General features: G+C 35.9%; 1 protein-coding gene, 1 long non-coding RNA gene and 1 pseudogene across 2 annotated transcripts in view; 1 reads left to right on the top strand and 2 right to left on the bottom strand.

The window, feature by feature from the left end:
• The window catches only part of LOC123630564 (T-cell receptor-associated transmembrane adapter 1), a 31,199-nt gene extending 12,497 nt beyond the window's left edge, over positions 1-18,702 (top strand). Inside the window, exons 3-6 of the mRNA XM_045540337.1 lie at positions 2,497-2,533; positions 9,440-9,501; positions 11,836-11,924; positions 16,699-18,702. Coding sequence (XP_045396293.1) covers positions 2,497-2,533; positions 9,440-9,501; positions 11,836-11,924; positions 16,699-16,956 — 446 coding nt within the window. The 3' untranslated portion in view covers positions 16,957-18,702. The remainder of the gene's footprint in view (positions 1-2,496; positions 2,534-9,439; positions 9,502-11,835; positions 11,925-16,698) is intronic.
• LOC123630566 lies at positions 323-16,935 on the bottom strand. The gene is made up of 3 exons (XR_006732704.1): positions 16,786-16,935; positions 1,746-1,813; positions 323-640 (listed from the first exon to the last, which is right to left on the bottom strand). It is a non-coding gene; the product is annotated as an uncharacterized LOC123630566 (long non-coding RNA).
• Positions 13,873-14,280, bottom strand: LOC123630565 (annotated as a pseudogene).
• Positions 18,703-19,216: the final 514 nt, after the last annotated feature.

The raw sequence follows: 19,216 nt of genomic DNA, 5'->3' as shown, positions 1-19,216 counted from the left end.
TATTCATACTTCAAGCACCTCTAACAGAAAAATGCATCTTCTATTTTTAAAATATGAGTCTGTTTGGGGAAATATTTTTACTCCATAACTATTTTTTTCTTATTAAGCAATGACACTATTTTTGTTTTTAAACTCTTTATTTTTTACCTTTGTTTTTCTAATTAATGCTTAGCTGGTGACAATCTTTTCGCCAAAGGTGGGATTTAGTAATTTCATTTCAAATCAAGCTTTACTTATAAATCTTTTAACTTTAAAATACCATCTTAATAACATCAGCCTATTTTCAGGTAACTCATTTAATAAAGAAACTTCCCAAATCAAGTGAGCACAATTAAATTCTGGCTTGTTATATAATACGTATTTAGAATATATAATAATAAACTGTCATTTTATGAAATGTTTTTATAGAAATTCTCATTTATCTTCCACATCTACTCCATGAAATAGGCATTATTATCCCTACTTCTAGAAAAACAGAAATCTGAATTTTGAAGTAATTTGCACGTTGTTCCATGGCAAATGCATTGTAGAATTGGTACCAAATCCATGTCTTCTGACTCTTAATCCTGAACTTGTTCCATGATATATCAGGTTACAGTTTGACTAAATTCTTGTACGTGTACTTTCATTCCAGGTGAATCTGAAAAATAATTAGCGGCCGGGGTATAAATATTTTCTTCATATAGAAAAAAAATCAACACATACTTTATATCATGTCTTATTTTCTAGTTTATAAATGTCTGTTCTACATTAACTAATTTTTCTTATGATTACTGATATCATTTATATTTCTCAAGTTTTCTGATTTTGCTGAACTGTCCTTAATTTGTGGCTACTGTGCAACATCTTTTAGACTTCTCTAGGGTTCTCCCAGCATTTGCATGCATTCATATTCAAGACTAATCTGAAAGTAGTTGAAAATAGCTGCATCTTTACACACATTTCATGGTAGGACATTTGGTCTGAGCTAGAGGTGTATTCCTGACATATCCCAAATGGCTGATGTGCATCTCTTTTGGTCCCCAAGCAGCTTAGTGATGTGCTCTGCAAAATCCTCCCTCATTTTGGTCCTTTACAGGATTCTTCCTAACACACTGACATGTGACATGTCCATTTCATCCTCCAATGTGATTGTTTTCATAAATCGTTCTGCTAAGGTTTCTTTAGCAGTTAATAACCTCTCTAGAGAATAACTCAACTTTGTCACACATAAATCTAACTAAAAATAATCTTTATAGTCATGTGGTGACTTACTCAATTATTTGAAAATGTTATTGCTAGTTCCTTACCAACACATAGTATTTTTCCTATGTTAAAGCCAAAGGATCAACATTCTGGTACTAAAGTATCTGGATCATTGTCAGAAACTTAGATAATACCGATCTTTATTTTTATATGAATAGGTTTTGCAAGGTTTTGGTTTTTATTTAATGTCAAGTTAAATAATAGGCAATTCAAATATAGTAAACATCGTACTGTGTATGTCCGTCTAGTTTAACATCAAAGAAAATTTATTGATGAATGACAGATTTCTTCATAATATTGATCTTAACTATCAAAACTGTGCCCTAATATCCCTTAATTTTTCTCAGTAATTCATTATGAATGAATTGCCTTCATTTAAAAGTTTCTTAGAACTCTATTTTCTAATATCTTTTGAATTCATATATTTAACTAGAAGTAAAAATACTTCCTTCTATTTGCCTTTGAACTACCACTACAAGGTTCAACAGTGGGTTACTTACTGAGATTTGGCACATAATTTTTTTCATGGTTTTGTTGTCCTACATGACATCTCTGGTAAGTCTTGTCTCTGTAGACAAAAGAGAACTTTTTAAGTCATTCTACTGTTTTAATTTTAGAGACCGTGTTCCAGCATTTTCCAGGTCTCTTCTCCCTAGGACTCTCATTTCTCCTGACCACTGTTTGTGTCACGTAGATGAAACAGAATCATGACCAGAGCTGTTTCCTTAACATCATTTTTATGTTGTTGCTCATGTGCCAAGAAATGTTAAAGATAGAGAAGAAAAAGCAAAGAACTGTATATTTGCTAGGGAATTTTATTCTTTTTATTTATTTATTTATGTATTTATTTTTGGCAAGGAAGGAAAGCTTATTCAAACCAGCATGAGGAAAGAGAAAAACTTATCAGAAGAATGCAGAGGTGTTTCCTAGAATCAAAGGCAGAAAGTACAGCTGTGCCCCATAGTGGACTGGAACCACAAGGGAGGCAGGAATGAAGTTTCCTGAGTATAAAATGGCCACATATCTGCGCTATACATCACTTCCAATCTGCACTGTTTCCATTCCAAATGACCAGGGAATCTGACTGGGCCAACTAGGAGGTCTTTACCCCAAGTTCAATCAGCAGTGGCCCTAGGGCCTTGATTAAAGGTGTTAACATTGAAGCTAAACTCCCCTCAAACACGCTGTAGAAGATTTAACAAATGTACGTCAAAATTTCTTTTAATCTGTCTCTTTTTGAATATCTTTCAGATAAAATGTACAGGTACTCCGATGACTACATTCCCAGGTATGTTGAAATTGAGTCATGTATTATGATTCCCAATAAGGAAAAGTAAAAATGCTGTGTTGCTCATAGATTTGGCTCAAGGATGTTGCAAGTGGGTTAAAATAAAATGAAAAGTGAGTTCTAATTATTTTTACTCCCATCTGAAGATTAGAAGCTGTAACATTATTATCTGTCCTAGTTATTTACACATTGTGAGTCAATGAGAGAGCTGCATGAAGGATGAAATGAGATTTATCCTGGCATCTACAGAATTCTCATTAATTTCAAAAGCAGATATCCTAGATTTTGATTCAGATCAGATTGTAAAGATGCAGTCTAATTACACATAGAATTGTGCTATACTTCAGAATCCAGAATAGAAAAAAATCTGGCATTACCTAATGAGACATGTATATACACACATATATACAAGGATGCTTGGTGGTATGCTGTCTGTAAAGGTAATGTCAAGCAATAGGGAAATGTGATAAACAGATACTCTAAAATAATGTACAGTTATAGATATAACTTATTCTTTTTATAACATGGTGCTAGTTGCAGAGAAATTTGTATAGTAGTATCATTTTTTTTTAAAGACAGTTTATGGCATAAATCATAGCAGAGAAATTTCATTTTCTTGGACAGTATATTCTGACCCAGATGTGTCATTGTATTGGAGATTTCTGTTTTAGGAGTTTAAAAAAAAACTCTAAATAGAATTTCCTAGAGGGCTCTTCAAGACCTTTCTGAAATGGTAGACTGAAAGGTCTTTGAAAAACATAGAGCTTGTTCACTGGGTAAGAGAAGATTATAAACTTTTTTGGCCTCTAAAAGTTCTTTTAAAAAAATTCTTCTCCATGTGAAAAATTTCTCTGGCAGATTCAAGAATTAGGCTGCAGGCAGACACACATGAACTCTTTATTTGTATGACTACTCTTAAAAATTATCTCATGTTAAAGAATCCAATGTTAAGTCATCAGTTCATATCAGAAGTGATTCTTTTGTTTTTTTTTTTTTTACAAAGAACAACATGACAGAAAAGCCTATCTAACCATGTAGGAGAAGCTAATCTCTTTGATAATTGATTCAATGCTTTTCATTTGAAAGGCAATTAAGATGTAATGTGATAGAAAGTCCTGTGATTGGATCATTTAGCTAAAAACTAGGTAGGTAGTTTGGGGGTTAGGATGGGACAAGTCAGAAGGGAAAATTGTTAAAATACCTATCTCAAAGCAGTCAGGCTCTTAGCTCTAGGGCAAAAGTGGAAAAGAAGCTGGTTCTTTTGTAACATTCATTCATTCAATAAATAAATAGGCACTATGCTAGACAATTGCAAAACAAGTTTGCTGATTACCAATCCTAAGGGAGGATGCCTATTACATGTAGGGTAGCAAGGATCATCACTACTCCAACCACCAGGGATAGCAGTGCAAACACTTCAGCCCACTGGATCTTGGGCTGCATATTTTCTCCTGCCTGAGTCTGGTGAGACAGAACACTTTCACACACAATGAGTTATATGAAGTGAGTTTATTATTTACAAGTAAATGGCAAGGGAAAATAAAAAGCCCAACATTCATTAAGATCTAGTTTCCCGAGCTCAGTAAATCTTCCCAGGACGGATGGAATCTTATCTGCATGTGTCCCACTTATACTGTGCTGAGGGACTCCAGAAAGCAGCCCACTTTGGGTTTTATACCCTAGGGGCAACATGACATGCTTGGCTAAAGCATTGAAGTACATCCTGTTTCTCTGGGGACTGAAACAAAACCTGGGCTGTTCCAGCCAGTTCCTCTTTATCCCAGGATGTTGCATTTCCAGCACATTTTAGAGTGTTCCAAGCAAGAAAGGGAGAAGAACTGGGTTTATCCAAGGCTGCCCAGAGAATTGTCCTGCAACCATAGAGATACAAAAATGAAAAGACACAGATGTTCACTTCAAGGATTTAATAATCTATTTTAATATTTAGGCAAAATTTGAATATGCTATGCAGCTTTTATCTATAAAAAGAGGTCGGCATATTAATCCACAAGTTTATGTACATACTTCATAACTTACCTCTTTCTCTCAATTATGTGACTTGGGAACAAAAATCACTTTTGCGAGGGGGGATGGAAGTTCCAGGAAACAAAAAGTTACCTCCAGCCATTAAAATTTAAAACATTAAAACAGAGCAAATGGAAATAAGGTCTATCTTTCTTATGGGGCTGGAATTACTGATTCCTCTTCAGCAACAAAATGGTTTGTGGCTAGATAAGAAAGAAACTCTCATCACATCTCATCCTGCTCCTACGCAGTAGGAAAACTATGCTGGAAGGGAAAGAAATTGCTCCTCTGATCTGATCTTCCTGCTTCCCCAAATCCCTGCCCTCCCTGCACTAAGCAGGTCAGAAACATGACCATTTTAAGGACAGCATAGCATCTAAATCTAACGAAGTCAAATACACACTTGTTGGTATTGACCCGTGGGTCACTTTACTTTTCATTTAAAACAATTCTATATAATTCTTGTCTTTTGATTTGTGTTAGGAAAATAATGCAGTGAGACTAATAATGGATTTGAGATTAGATTTTTAGTCTTGCAATTAGATTTTTAGTCTTGGAAAGTGATGGAACATTAATAAACTTCAGTTTTATCATCTGAAAAATATATAGTTAGACCTTAATTTTCAACCAGTAAAGCAGAAGCTTTTCTAAGAAAATTCCTGCCCATTCCAGTATGTTCAGCCCCTAATTTAGGAAAGTAGTGTAGGTTTACAATTATTTCAGAGTAGTGTAGGTTTACAATTATTTCAGTTTTCAGAGTCCCTCTCAAAAAGTTTAGGACTAATTCCCAGCAGCTTTTCATGGACTGCTTCCGGGTGGCACTGGAGGTGTTTTTATCATAAAACATTATCTCAGTTCAGCTACTTTTCTATCTTCCAGGGGTACCTTGGACTCCTGGAGCTCTGCAGGGTGGAGGTCCCCTTCATTTTTCTTCTTTGCTAAGGACACTAACCAAATATAACTAGTGCTGTGGAGCAGACCTTTTGTCTCAACCGTCCTCTTGACCTGTTCTCAGGGTTGATTGTCCTTATGACAATAGAGCTCTTGGGTCTCCTTCCCTGACATCTCAGATGTCCAAGTGGGTGTGCAAGTGAGGCACTCACTATGGCCATGGCCATACTGTCACCAAGGTGTGTCTCTATGGCTTCCAACTTCCGGTTTGTTTTAATATACAAATAACCATAACACAAGCCCCAACCCTGTGTAACTACAAGAAGTCTGATCCCTTTCCTAAGTATTTCTGGGAATCCCTGAGAAGTGTTTGTGTCCCAGAAACCTTATTCTTGGCTACCCCCTCGTCACCACTCAGATTTTTCCCTGTCCCTTTAGAAATCTTCATGCTGGCAGTCCTTTCCAGTCTCCTTTCCCTCAAACTTTGGCAAAAGACCCTTATTTTAAAGGGCTCCAAGGTATTGGTAATATAAACTCATTGTGTTTAACACATTTTACAAAGACATGGGCATATTGGAGAAGAACTTGAACACTGATCGAAAGAATGAAAATTTAGTGTTAGATACCATGGTTCCAAGCATCCATTCACCGTGCCGTCATAGGGAGCTCTGCTGGATTCACTCCTCAGCCTCCAGCCCCACAAAATATTGCTGTGCTTTACGATCTTCCCCTGGATCAGAGTTCTATCACTGGTGCCCTCCCACACCAAGTTCAAGACACCTGCACGCATATCACAGGGCATGCCAAAGTAAGCAAAAATGTAGTAATGAAATACTCAAAAATGCATCACTGTAACAACTTTCCCTTTTCTCTCCTGCATCATTACTTTTTCTGTCCCTTTTGTGTTAAAAACAGACTATTTTATCCATACCTTTAATTTAAAAAAAACAACACTCCTTTGATCCTTGATTGCCCTGTAGCTACCATTGCTCCATTGGTCTGCAACCTTTATAGAAAAACCTGAAAGATCCATTTACATTCAGTCTATTTTGCTGGCTTCTCTTCCTCTTCTTTCTTGAGCCTACTCTACACTCAATCTTCTGTCCTCACTAATCCACTGACTTAGCTCTTGTCAAGGTTGCCAATAAACTTCACGTGGTCAAATCTCAGTCTCATCTCTCTGGGTCCATCTGCAGCAGCCGACACACTGACACTCTGCTTGAAACACTGGCTTCTCTGAGCGCCCCCCCCCCCTTTGGTTTCCCTTTTCTCTTAGCAGCATCTACTTCTTCGCTGGTTCCTGAACCTTAAACATCAGAGTGCCCAGGGCTGATCCAGTGCACTTCTCCTCTATCTATACTCATTCCATAAATAATTTCATCCTCTCCCATGGTTTTAAGTGACATTCGTATGCCAACAGAGCCCAAACTTACATTCTGCCTAATCAAAGAAATGCCTATTAAGCAAATTGAGTTAACAATTACCAAAGCCAACTTCTGATAGACCCCTCAGCTTGCTCTTTCCTCAATCTGTGGACTTTACAGCCCCTTAAAAGTTTCATTTAATTTTGTAGAAATGTCTTTCATTTTTTTTGGATGTTGGAACCCTATATTTATATCATAGAATTTGGGAGCTGAAATGAATGATAGGAATCAGCTAGTTTAATATTCTTATTTTATAAATAAGACAATTACAAGTTAGAGAACTTAAATCCAAGGTCATCCAGGTAGAAGTAATGATTTTTTTAAAGAACTGAATTTGTTTAAAATGACTCTGATCATAAAGAATGAGGATTCTTTTTAAAAGGACCTAATAAAATACAAGTAAAAATTTAAAAAATAGAGACTAGAAAAAATATAAATAAAAGCACAAAACTTGGACCATAGTAAAAGATATAATTAGTCCTTTTAAAAAAATTTTGAGTATTAGTAAATGTACTTATTGGTTAGAGGATCATTTCGTACGTGTTCAGGGCAATGGAGAGTTTGATCTGGCCCAAAACTCAGAGGTGCTCTAGCCTCCCAGATGAGCTCAATTACTATTTTTAAAAGTTATTAATCTTCCACATAAAACATGGCCAAACATTTGTTCTTAAAGTTTCTTACATATTTGCAATAGTCTAGAGTTATTTGGCATTGCTAAGTACAAATACATTTTTAAATTTGTTTGTTAGGCAATTCTTCCTGAATAATAGTTTATTTGAGATGATTAATCATTTGAGACCTGCTTATAGACACAGGGCACTGCATTATAAATCACATCTTATTTTCATTCATAGCGAATGAAACAATATTCATTTTTTGGACATGATTTATCATTTGCAGGTTGTATCTGCTGTGTGGGCTAAGAGAATGAATGGATTGTCTTATTAAAAATTCTTCCCCTTTTGCTATTATATTCGCTGCATAGCCAGAGAAAAATCATGAGCAGGGACTACTCTTTATCCCGATATTAAGCTGTATTGAATTATCAGATGGAAAGAAAGGTTATGGATGATTTCTTTGTTATCAGCTAAGTGAAATACATGCTAGCATCTGGGCTTTTCAAGCCATTTCATATAGGAATTGTTTGAACTGTTGTTTTAAGTACACTGACTTACCATTTACATCTACTGTGTCTTCTTTCAGAAGCATGGGGAGTAATACAGGTGTTATTCCTTGAGATAAGATTTATTTTTTCTTTTGATGCAATTCCCTCCAGCTCTCAGCAACATGTGATCTCAAAGTTAAAGCAGTTGGCACTACTTTATGAAACGCCACTCTCACTGCCTGACATGTTCCTCTGTTCCCAGCCTGCCATTATGAAAGCTGGTCACCAGGGCCATCATCAATGATAGGATGACAATCTGGTGACAATTATAGGATGTCTACTATAATCTTAATAGCATTACTCACATGGGGCTGGAAGGAAATTTAATCAACTAGCAAGAGCAAATAGCTGTATATTCTCAGTTCTCTTGACTGGAGGGTAGCAGGTGGGGATGGAGACACAACTATGGTCCCTGTATAGTCTCCTAGACTGTTTTCCTATATACAGCCTTTGAATTGTATCACCCTCTGCAAGACTTCCTCACAATGTGAACAGAACACAGGGCCTTAGGACAAAACTTGCCTTACAGTCCTAGTACTGCCAGTTCGTGTGTGTCTTTGGACAATTTAATTAACCTCAATGAGTTCCAAATTCCTTATATGCAACATAGGAATAAAAATATGCATCTCATAGTATTGTCCTGAGGGTTGAATGAGCACTGGCACAGATAAAAGGTTTCATAACTGGTTGTTATCACACATACCCCTAGGAAAAATAAATGAATCTATCTGATTCTTAGGCTTCTGTGTAATGTGAGAAATAATACTATTTTTGCAGAATTTCCTTGGGCCTTTGATGTAATGTATGTAAAACACGTGACCCAGCATCTGGACATAATAAATGATTAATCATTTTATTGCATCTGCCACTCTGAGTCTGCAATATTTATTTAGTAAATAGTTTTAAAGGACTGTTCAAAGTGATATTCTGGTTGAGTAAAGAGGCAGTGCATGGTATAGTTAAGAGCACAGATAACCTAGGTTCTAATCCCAGCTCTGCTATTTACTAGTCTTGTGACCTTGAGTAAGTTATATAACTTCTCTGTGCCTCAGATTCCTTATCTGTAAAATGGGAGTGATATAGTGCACTTTGGAATTGTGAGAATTCAATGGACAAACACATAAAATACACTTGAAGTAGCACTTTACACAGTGAGTACTGAATAAGTATTTGCTATCATTCTTTGAAAGAAGGTCCAAAAACCAACTTTTTAAATTTACACACACATGTGCACACCTGCATGTATTCACTCACTTGCACAAGATCACATCTACCTTGGTTGGTTGAGGTTGAAAAAAACCATACAATAGTTCACTCAATATTGAATTTAACTAAGAAATTAGTTATTAACTGTGTGTAAAGTGGACTCTAATAAGGTTAATTATTTTTCCTTGTTAATAGGGTTGATGAGTATTACAATGAAGACATACCAATTTATGGTAATTTAGAGGACATGACTTCAGGTAAGTTATACTGTTTCATAAATTAAATTTATAAATAAGTAAACCTCACTTAATTCCACAAAGCATTTTAAATTTTCAAAATCACAATCACATTTAAATATCCTAGTAGTTACCGTAAATTCAAGTATATTTTGTATATTAATTAGGTTACATTTCCAAAGCTGCTTAATATAAATTGTATTGCACTATTCAGTGTACATCAACATCCTGTTTTTCTGTATTTTCTTCATGTCACTCTAATAGTAATGAGAATACAGGAAGACTCTATTACCGTGAATTTTGACTTGCACAGAATTCTATGAAATAAAGCTATTTCTAGAAAAAAAATGGTCCACAGAAACAGTGCTTTGTGCTCTGCATACAAAAGTGACTCTACAGGGAATAATCTAGAACAACGAACACTTTCTCTGCTTTCTCATGTTTTAAGCAGAGAACCTAGGGCTGGATTGATCTCAAGTTGAGGGAGGAAGAGCTAAATCGTTGCCGAGTGGTTTATATGTTTTTTGTTCTTATATGACAAGTGCCTTCAATTCCTGGCATCCCTTCCTACTTATACCATTACAACCACCTAAAAACAAAACACCCATAATTCTACAAAACAAACAACCTTGGTCTGCCCCCAGAGCTCTGATGAGAGAAGCTATCATCCTTTCCCTGTAAGCACTCATTCAATTCATCATAGGAGACTCAGGGGTTAATTTTTGTTGGTCCCCAAATTTCAAACACAGATATCTAGTACTGTACTAAATTTACCTAATATCTGTATATCAGAAGAGTATGGGATCCTCCTAAAGGTAGGAAAATGTAAATTTTATTTTATAGGATTTTAAGAATTTATTTAATTTTATCTTTCCCTCCACTGTAACATGTTCTCTGATCTCTAGTGAATCAAATTATTTTTTAGGAATATATTATTAAAAATAATTTGTCCTCCTGTTTCACTTTGCAGAATTTTGGCACCCATCTGTAATATCTGAGAATTTAAATTCTTATGTATTATGGTGGCTCAAATTCCACTGTATCTGTGATTTCCACACCTACATGAGCCCAGGTATCACTCCCACAGATTCCGATTTAGCAGGTCCAGACAAGGGCTTAGGAATCTGCTACTTAAACATCCCAGGTGAACCCGATGTATGTTTTCCATGGACTGTGATTTGAGAAACATCACTTTATGTACCCTTTCTCTGTGTTGCTTTTCAGAAAGGATTGAATGATTATTAGGTTCTGTGTTGTTATAGTAGGTATATCTTTTTCTCTCTGGGGTCATAATTGTATAATCCACATTTCTGCCAGGTTACTGGCCATCCTATGAGTCATTACCTCCTTTTCCTCTCCCTTTTTTAAATGGGCATATCTGGGGAAGAAAAGTATGGACAATTCAATAAGCATTTCCCCACAGTATAAAATGCGTGCCAGTCCGCTGGCTGCTGGACACTGTACAGAAGCTCCAGATACTAAGGACCACCATTGTACAGTCCCAGACTCTGAGGCAGTCTAGCTGAGATATCCTGTCACTGATTGAAGGGACAAAAATAATAATCTAAACCCTCTTTTTCAAAAGTAGGATGTTGGGTTTAAAATGCCTCTAAGTATACTGGAAGCGATGGCTCATACCTATAATCCTAGCACTTTGGGGGTCCGAGGCAGGAGGATCATTTGAGGCCAAGAGTTCAAGACCAGCCTGGGCAACATAGCAAGACCCCATATCTACAAAAAAAATAGCCAGGCATGGTGGCACATGCCTGTAGTTCTAGCTACTTGGGAGACTGAGGCAGGAAGATAGTTTGAACCCAGGAGTTTGAGGCAGCAGTAAGCTGTAATCACATTAGTGCACTCTACCCTGGGGGACAGAGAGAGACCCTGTCTCAAAAATAAATAAATGGACTTTAAAATTTCTTACTCATTGAACAAATTATAATCATTGATGTACGTGTACTGCGCCTGTGCCACCATGCACCATTTGCGATCATACCTAAATAGCAGAGAATACAGGCAGTTCTTTAACTCATGGAATCTCCATAACATCTAAATGGTAGCTCAGGTTGGCACTCTTATGTCCTGAAATAGCATAAAAAGATTAATATGATCTAGTCCTTATGCCAAGGACTTTTTTGTCTTATCATTAATGCTATGGGGCAAAAGACTTCACCATCTGATCTGCAGGTAACAGTTTGTGCTTCCTTACCTCTGCATCTCCACCAAAGAGAGTAGTTAAGTGATTCTTGGAGGTTTAATATTTACAGCTAAATGCTATTTGGATCATGTATTTTTATTCATGCTGGAAGTTTTTAATTTTCCATTATGAAAATCACAATCTTTTGAACTCCCAAGAACCAATGGATGAAAATTGCTATGAACAAATGAAAGCCCGACCAGAGAGATCTGTAAATGAGATGCAAGAAGCCACCCCATCTGCACAGGTGAGTTTTGTTTTCTGTATTATGGGGTTGAGGTCAGTCTAGGTGGAAGCACATATGTGTATTTCAAGAGCATAAGAGTGGTATATTTTGATACACATCTGAAATAGCCTGTTAGAAATTTTGCAATCTGAATCAGGTGTCCAGTTCTGGGACCTGAGCTCTAAGAGTAAACTCAGAGGCAAGTAAACAGAACTCTAACCACACTCAGAGTCAAAATTGTGTACAGTCACAAAGGCAATATATTTGAAGGGAAAAGTGGCATTATGCCTAAATAATCAATCAGATTTTTTAATCTGAAAGTAAAAGCTTATGTGTACCAGAGATAAATATAAAACTTGTTCACAAGACCTAGATGTCAGGAATTCATGAGAAAGGGGGGGTTAGTTATAAGAAAAATTAGCTACCTATAAAACATCATACCCCTCTTTTAAAAGGCAATTGACTAAGTTTTAATACAAGTCCTATGGCTATAGTCTTATGGCAAGAGACTATGAAATGTACACACAGCTTATGTGGAGATAGGCAGGACAAAAACACAAGAAGAAATGGATAGTTTCTCCTTTTCCTACCACAATCAGTTTAATATTCGGAGATACAGCACTAACTTCATTAAAAGCCATTCACAATTCTTAGCATACATGCTCCTGAAGTGTGCTAAATTTCAGTTAAAATAGTCTTCTTTCTTCTCCTCCCAGACCTTGTCTCTTCAATTATATTCTTTCTTGCTCCTGTTTAGTAGTAGTAATGGGGCCAGCATTGCCTAAGTAATTCTAGGTGTTAGGCCTTGTACTACCTGCTTTATAAGCATTATCTCCTTAGAATCCTATGAGGGAGGAAGTATTATCATTCTCATTTTACAGATGCTTGCAAAGGTTGGAAAACTTGCCCTAGAGCACCACAGGACAAAGTAAGACAGAATCCAAACTTAGTTATGTCTGATTATATGAATCTCCTATGAAATTAGACTTCTTGAAATTTATATTAAGAAATCAAGATGTGGGGTTTGGGAAAGATAGTCACCATTCTGTCATCTGATTTTCCATTAATTATATAAGATATGTTTTTAGATAAAGGTATGAAAAACCACATGATATAATCTGCTAAATCCATGGTAATAAAAAAAGTTCCCAAAGAAGGTTGAAATATAACCATACCATCTGAAATGTAGAGATTCATAGCGCTTTAATTGTAAAAGTACTAAGAATTCTGAATAGAAGTTACTGTTTAATAAATATGAATTGTACAGGCAAGCTTTATTTGAGCTGCATTTGGCTTTCACATAGAAATTAAGCAAAGCCTCAAAATGTCTTTAAAAGTCTGCTCTTCTATAAGTTATATATTTAGAGCTATTTCTAAGGAAATTAGTCTGTATTCTATGATACTCTTCTCATAAATTTAATTTCACAAATTAGAAGTAATCTCTTTATGTTGGCTTAATTCCATTTCATTAGAATGATCATTATCATGAAAAAACACTATTCATTTTGCTGCTATAATACTTTGTTACTTTGATCAATCACAAAAGTGTAAGGTATCTACAATATTATGTATAAAGCTTGATGGATAAAGTATTTGTTGGAAAAATGCAAATAAGCTCCTTGCCCTTTTATAATGATGTGTCTATTTCAGAAACTTTAATTGTAGTATCCCAGTCTACTATTAATTATGAAGAGTTAATCAGGAAACCTAATGATAAAATGAGTTCACAATAGTTTCCATGCCCTACAAAATCTGAGGGATACAAGTAAGAGTTTACTCCTCTTCCTGTCCAAATCTCTCCCTTCCCTCCTCTGTCAGAGGTATCCTCTTTCCTTTCCAAAGCCAACACTCTCACTCATGCTTTTAACTATCTCTCCTAATTCTTTCAGGGTCTTGCACCTTTATTTTTCTCCATTTTTTTGGCAGTTTTCATGGTTTTATTTAGACACAAAATGTGCACGTGAGTTGCCTATTCATTTTCTTCACTGTGCGTCCTGGCATTGGGATTTGTGACTCTGGTGGCCAGCTGGGCTGCTCTGTCCATGATGGCTTTGTAGTTCTTGGAGAAAACGTTGTGAGCAATCTCCGCTCAGTAAGATTTGTTGCATGTCAGCAGAACTTCCAGCTCTTTGACATTGTAGACCAGGAAATTCTGGAAGCCACTGGGTAGTGTGAGCTTTGTTTTCCTATTGCATCCATAACCACTGTTAGGCATCAAGATCTGGCCCTTGGATCTTGTATGAACCCTGTTGTCAATACCTCTGGGTTTCCCCCAATTATACTTAATTTTGACATACCAGTCTGACCAGTGCCAGATAAAGTTCTTTGTCTTCTTTTCAACAATCTTGGGCTGTACAAGGGGTCTGAGGACAGCCATGTTGCTAAGTAGAAGATGGCTGCCACCTCTGTAGGCAGCACCAAGGAAGAGAACCATCTTTTCTTTAAATGCATCATTACTATTTGCCTACCAATATGCAAAAATCTCCCCAATATTTAAAAACAAAAACAAAATAAAACCTTACTTCATCCTGTTTTTCCCTCTAATTTCTGAATTGGTTCTTACCTTCCTCTGTTGTTTCCATTTCTATAGATACACGTTTCTTTACCCTATGCACTCAACTGAAACAGCACTGCAGAAGTCTCAAGTGACTATTAAATGTACAATGTATGGTTCTTTCCTAGGGCTCACATTCTTTGAACTCCATAGCACTTAATTAATAACAGCGACTGAGTGTTGATCAGACATGCATTGTTTGGGATGCTTTCAGTTATAAGTACAGAAATCAAATTCAACCACTTTAGCGTAAAAGGGAAATTATTGCTTCATATAAGCAGGAGATCCAAGAGTGTATTTTGTTTTGACAGGATTGAATATGGGGTTACCCTCCATTTAGCTCCATGAAGTTACTGACTTTATTCTCTTCTATTATCAACAGACTCTTCCATTAGGTTGGGCAAGCCAGGAGAAGTCCCCATTTTTTTCCATCTCAACCTTAGGGAAAAGATACCTTTTCTGTCCTTAAATGTGTGTATGAATCCTAAAGATATCATCTAATTGGCTTTGCTGAAATCACATACCCATTCCTGGGCCACCCCCTGTTAGCAGAGGGATGGGTGGCAACTGATGATTGGTCAAGTTTAGGTCACAGGCTTAGTCTTGTGGTATGTTTGAGGCACAGCACTCTAATTGGCAGCCTCTTCAGAACCAAATAGAGGAGAGAAATTTCCCGGAGAGAGAGGGGAGAATTTATCAAAGGAAGAGGGATGAAACAAAGTGGTGGACAGACAAAAAAAAGATATGCACCTTTTTGTGTTACTGAGTGCCTTTCACTGACATCTTTCCTATCTGTCTGGGCAAAGACAAGGCAGGTAAAGGCACCAGGTCTGTACAGGAAGCAGTGAATTTTCCAGTTGGCCTGGAACACAGAGTTTATGTAGGGGAGTAGAGGGAATCACAATTGAATCACAGAGTAATGTCAAATATGGAAAACCTTAAATTACAGAATAGGAAATTCAGACTTTAGGCTACAGGCTAAGCTTTGGGGGAACAGGATGGTGAAGCATGAAAGTTGTGCCTCAGGAAGATAATTTGAACACAGTATATGGGCCATATGACAGAGGGGGAGGAGACTGAACAATGGTACCAGTTAGGCAGCTATTGTATATATTCGGTAAAGAATATGTGACATTCCACTCTTAGCACGAAAATGAATGCCAGGAGAATGGTGCTTACCTATGCAGTAGGGGTTTTCTTAATCCAAATGTTACTTCCTCACCTCTGTACCCACAAATCGATAGAATTTTGGCCTAGTCTTAAATGTAAAGTCTTAACACAGAAATATTTGATTTATTCAATAGCTGCCCTAGTATTGTAGCTATAATTTCTAATAATTATAATACCACCTAACTTTCAGATGGTAGTTATAGCTTCCATATACATTATCTCCATTTACTAATTATATCAAAACTGTGAGATAAGTATTACCACTCTTACTTGATAGGCAAGAAACTGAGGTTCAGTATAGTTTTTAAAACTGCCCAAGGTCTCATCAGTATATGTGCCAGAGCTGAGATTCAGTCCTAGGCTTTCCAGCACCAAATTCAAGTCTTGCCTTCAGCTTGTTGCTTCCCCAAGTTACCCTATTCTCCTGTCCTTCTTATGCTAGTATTGGCCCAGCTCTAGGCCAGAGAAGACCACTAAATCCTCTTGGATATGAATGGATATCTCCAATACTAACCTACATCGAGCTCAATGGGGAACTGGGGACAGGCAGACAAGAAGGAAATAATAGGGAAAAATGGAAATTTTAATTCTTTGCCAGATGCCAGTCATCTAAGTGGACACTGCTATCTTTACACTTCTGAATCCGAAGAATTGTGGACTACTATGGGTTTCATTAAATAGCCAGTTATGAAGCTCATGTAAAGTGGACCTTGTGATTTGTTAAATTCCTTCGTATCATCCTTGTTCCCACTTTAACAAATTGCAGTATTGCTACTTGGTAAGAGCAACTAGAGTAAGAGCCACTTGATGTGGAAGTAGAGGTAGGGGTAGGCAAGAGTCGATCTATAAGAAATAAAAATCGAGGAAAAAGTTTTATATAAGCTTTTTTCCCCAACTCAGTAGGCTCAAGTTGACTACTGTTTTTTGTTCTGTCACTCTAACTGACAAATTTTGCAAAACATGGTAGCAGAAGCCAAGAAAACAAGTTTCTTGTTTTTCATAGGCCACAGAAGTTTCCAGAAGTCAAAGCCAACAGGCAAATAATGGAAAATTAATATACCTTTCTTTTAGGCAATTGGTGAAACACAGATGTTCTACGCCTCTCTTGATCACAGCTTTAAGGGGAAGCGGAGAAAGCCCAGGAAACAGAATACTCACTTGTCAGACAAGGATGAAGATATGCAGCTACACGCAATGGATGCCAGCATTTCTAAGACCACTTCAGTCAACAGTTTCTCACCAGAAATCCAGGCAATAGAGGAAAACATTCATGATGATCCCATCAGACTGTTTGGATTGATTCATGCTAACAAAGAACCTTTACACTAGCTGGACTATGATCTAGAGCAATGATTTTGGCTCTTGTTTGAAACGGTTGTTAGAAAAGAGGATTCCCACATGACACAGAATGACCTGGCAGGGTGATGATCCAGTCACTTTGCCTCTTATTCAGAGCTTACACTCATGTACAGCAAATGTAATGTCATGAAAATTAGTTATTTCAATTCACTTAAAAGTGCTTAAATAGTAAAATGTAAAATAAAATCCAGTTTGCAAATGAGCCTGACAACAATGTTACAACATCACAATAATACCTAATAGGGAAATAAAAATTTTTTAAGCGTATGTGTTTTGGAACATGATGAAAGAAAAAAGCCAATGAGTGACTTAAAAAAAATTATCTCCTTTCTCATCAATGTGAAACAGTCCACAATTGGAAGAAATTTCTGATTAAAAAATATAGGAGACATTAAAGTATATTACTAGGTGGTATAAGCTTCTTAGGAGATATTTTTCCCAAATGGAGATAGTTTCACTAGTTCAAAAATTATTGTAAAACTAATGCATGCTCCTTGTAATAATAAACAAATATCAAAAAGAATTTTAGAAATTCCACTTACCAAAGATATATGACCATGAGAAACTTTCTATATGGCCTTCTAGACATTTTTCTGGGCATGTCCATGTACACATCAGGTGTTTATTTTTAAACAAAAATAGGATTTTATACATATTATTTAAACTTTCTTTACCTAGCAATATACTGTGGATTTATTTCCACTGTTACAGTTAACTATATCTAAATATCATTATATATCATAATTTTAATAATGTTTAATATCCCATTGATGATTATATCAGAATTTATTTAAATAATTTTCAATGACATTGAGCTTGTTTCTAACGTCTGTGTTTTGCTTTTATAAATAATATGGTAATGGGAATTTTTCTCCACATATCTGGATACTTGTTTAATTTCTTCTTTTGGCTAAATGCCTAGAAAAGGAATTGCTATATTAAAAGGTATTCTTATTATGAGTTTTCCTTAGGATAAATTTCTGAAAAGTCAAGAGGTGGGCCAAAATGTGCATCCATATTTAAATTATGATAAATGTTCCTAAGTTTTCCTCCAAAAAGTTATTTTTTAAAAAAACTTTGTTATATTTCTCCAGTGAGAAAGGGTGATCAGTTAGGGTTTATGATAAATATCTTTAATTTATCACAGTCTATGTCCAAATGATATGTCATTTTGATATAGTACAGTACCTTAAAACAGTGTATTTCTATTTCTTCCTTTCTGGCCTACTGCTATGGATTTTATATATTTTATACATTGTTATTTTTCCTCTTAATGACCATTTTTAAAAAGATTAAAATAATAAACATTATCTTGATATGTATCCATGTAGTCAAAACGTCTAGAACTCTCCAATCTTTTGTGTAGACTCAGGTTCTGTTCTAGTATTATTCTTCAGCTTAAAGGACTTCCTTTTAACATTTATTGTACTTCAGGTCAACTGGTGATGAATTCTCTTAGCTTTCGTGTGTCTGAAAAAGTCTATTTTCATCTCTGAAAGATATTTTTGCTAGGTAAAAAAATGTCAAGGTTGAGTTGACAATGTTTTTTTCAGTAATTTGAACATATTACTTCACTGTCTCCTCACTTACATTGTTTCTGATGAAAAAGCTACTGTAGTACTTGCCTTTATCCCTCTGTATGTTATATATTATTTTTCTGAGATTTTCCATATCACTGTTTTTAATTTGATTGTAATATGCATTGGCATGTTTTTTCATGTGTCTGAGTTTGAAATTTTTTGAGTTTTTTAGTTCTGTTTAGTTTTCATCAAATTTGCAAAAAAAAATTATTTCTTTAAATATTTTTTCTGTATCCCTCCCTCTTTTCAAGTTTAATTACTTGCAAATTATCCCACATTTCACTGACCTGTTTCTTTTATTTCACTTTTTTGTGTGTGTGTATTTCATTTGATAGTTTTTCTTGCTATATTTTCAAGTACACAAAACTTTTCTTATTAAATGTCTAATGTGCTATAATCCCAGACAAGGTATTTTTCATCACAGATAATTTAATTTTTATTTCTATGAATTGAGTTTGGGTCTTTTGTCCCCCATCTTTCATGTCTGTATCAAACATGCTTAATCTTTCCTCTAACTTTTTTTTTTTTTTTTTTTTTGAGACAGAGTCTCACTTTGTTGCCCAGGCTAGAGTGAGTGCTGTAGCATCAGCCTAGCTCACAGCAACCTCAAATTCCTGGGCTCAAGCGATCCTACTGCCTCAGCCTCCCAA

Source organism: Lemur catta, chromosome 1 (genome assembly GCF_020740605.2).
Source record: "Lemur catta isolate mLemCat1 chromosome 1, mLemCat1.pri, whole genome shotgun sequence".
Taxonomy (NCBI): Eukaryota; Metazoa; Chordata; class Mammalia; order Primates; family Lemuridae; genus Lemur; species Lemur catta.
The sequence above is the reverse complement of the archived record's forward strand: the minus strand, read 5'-3'. Positions and strand labels throughout refer to the sequence as shown.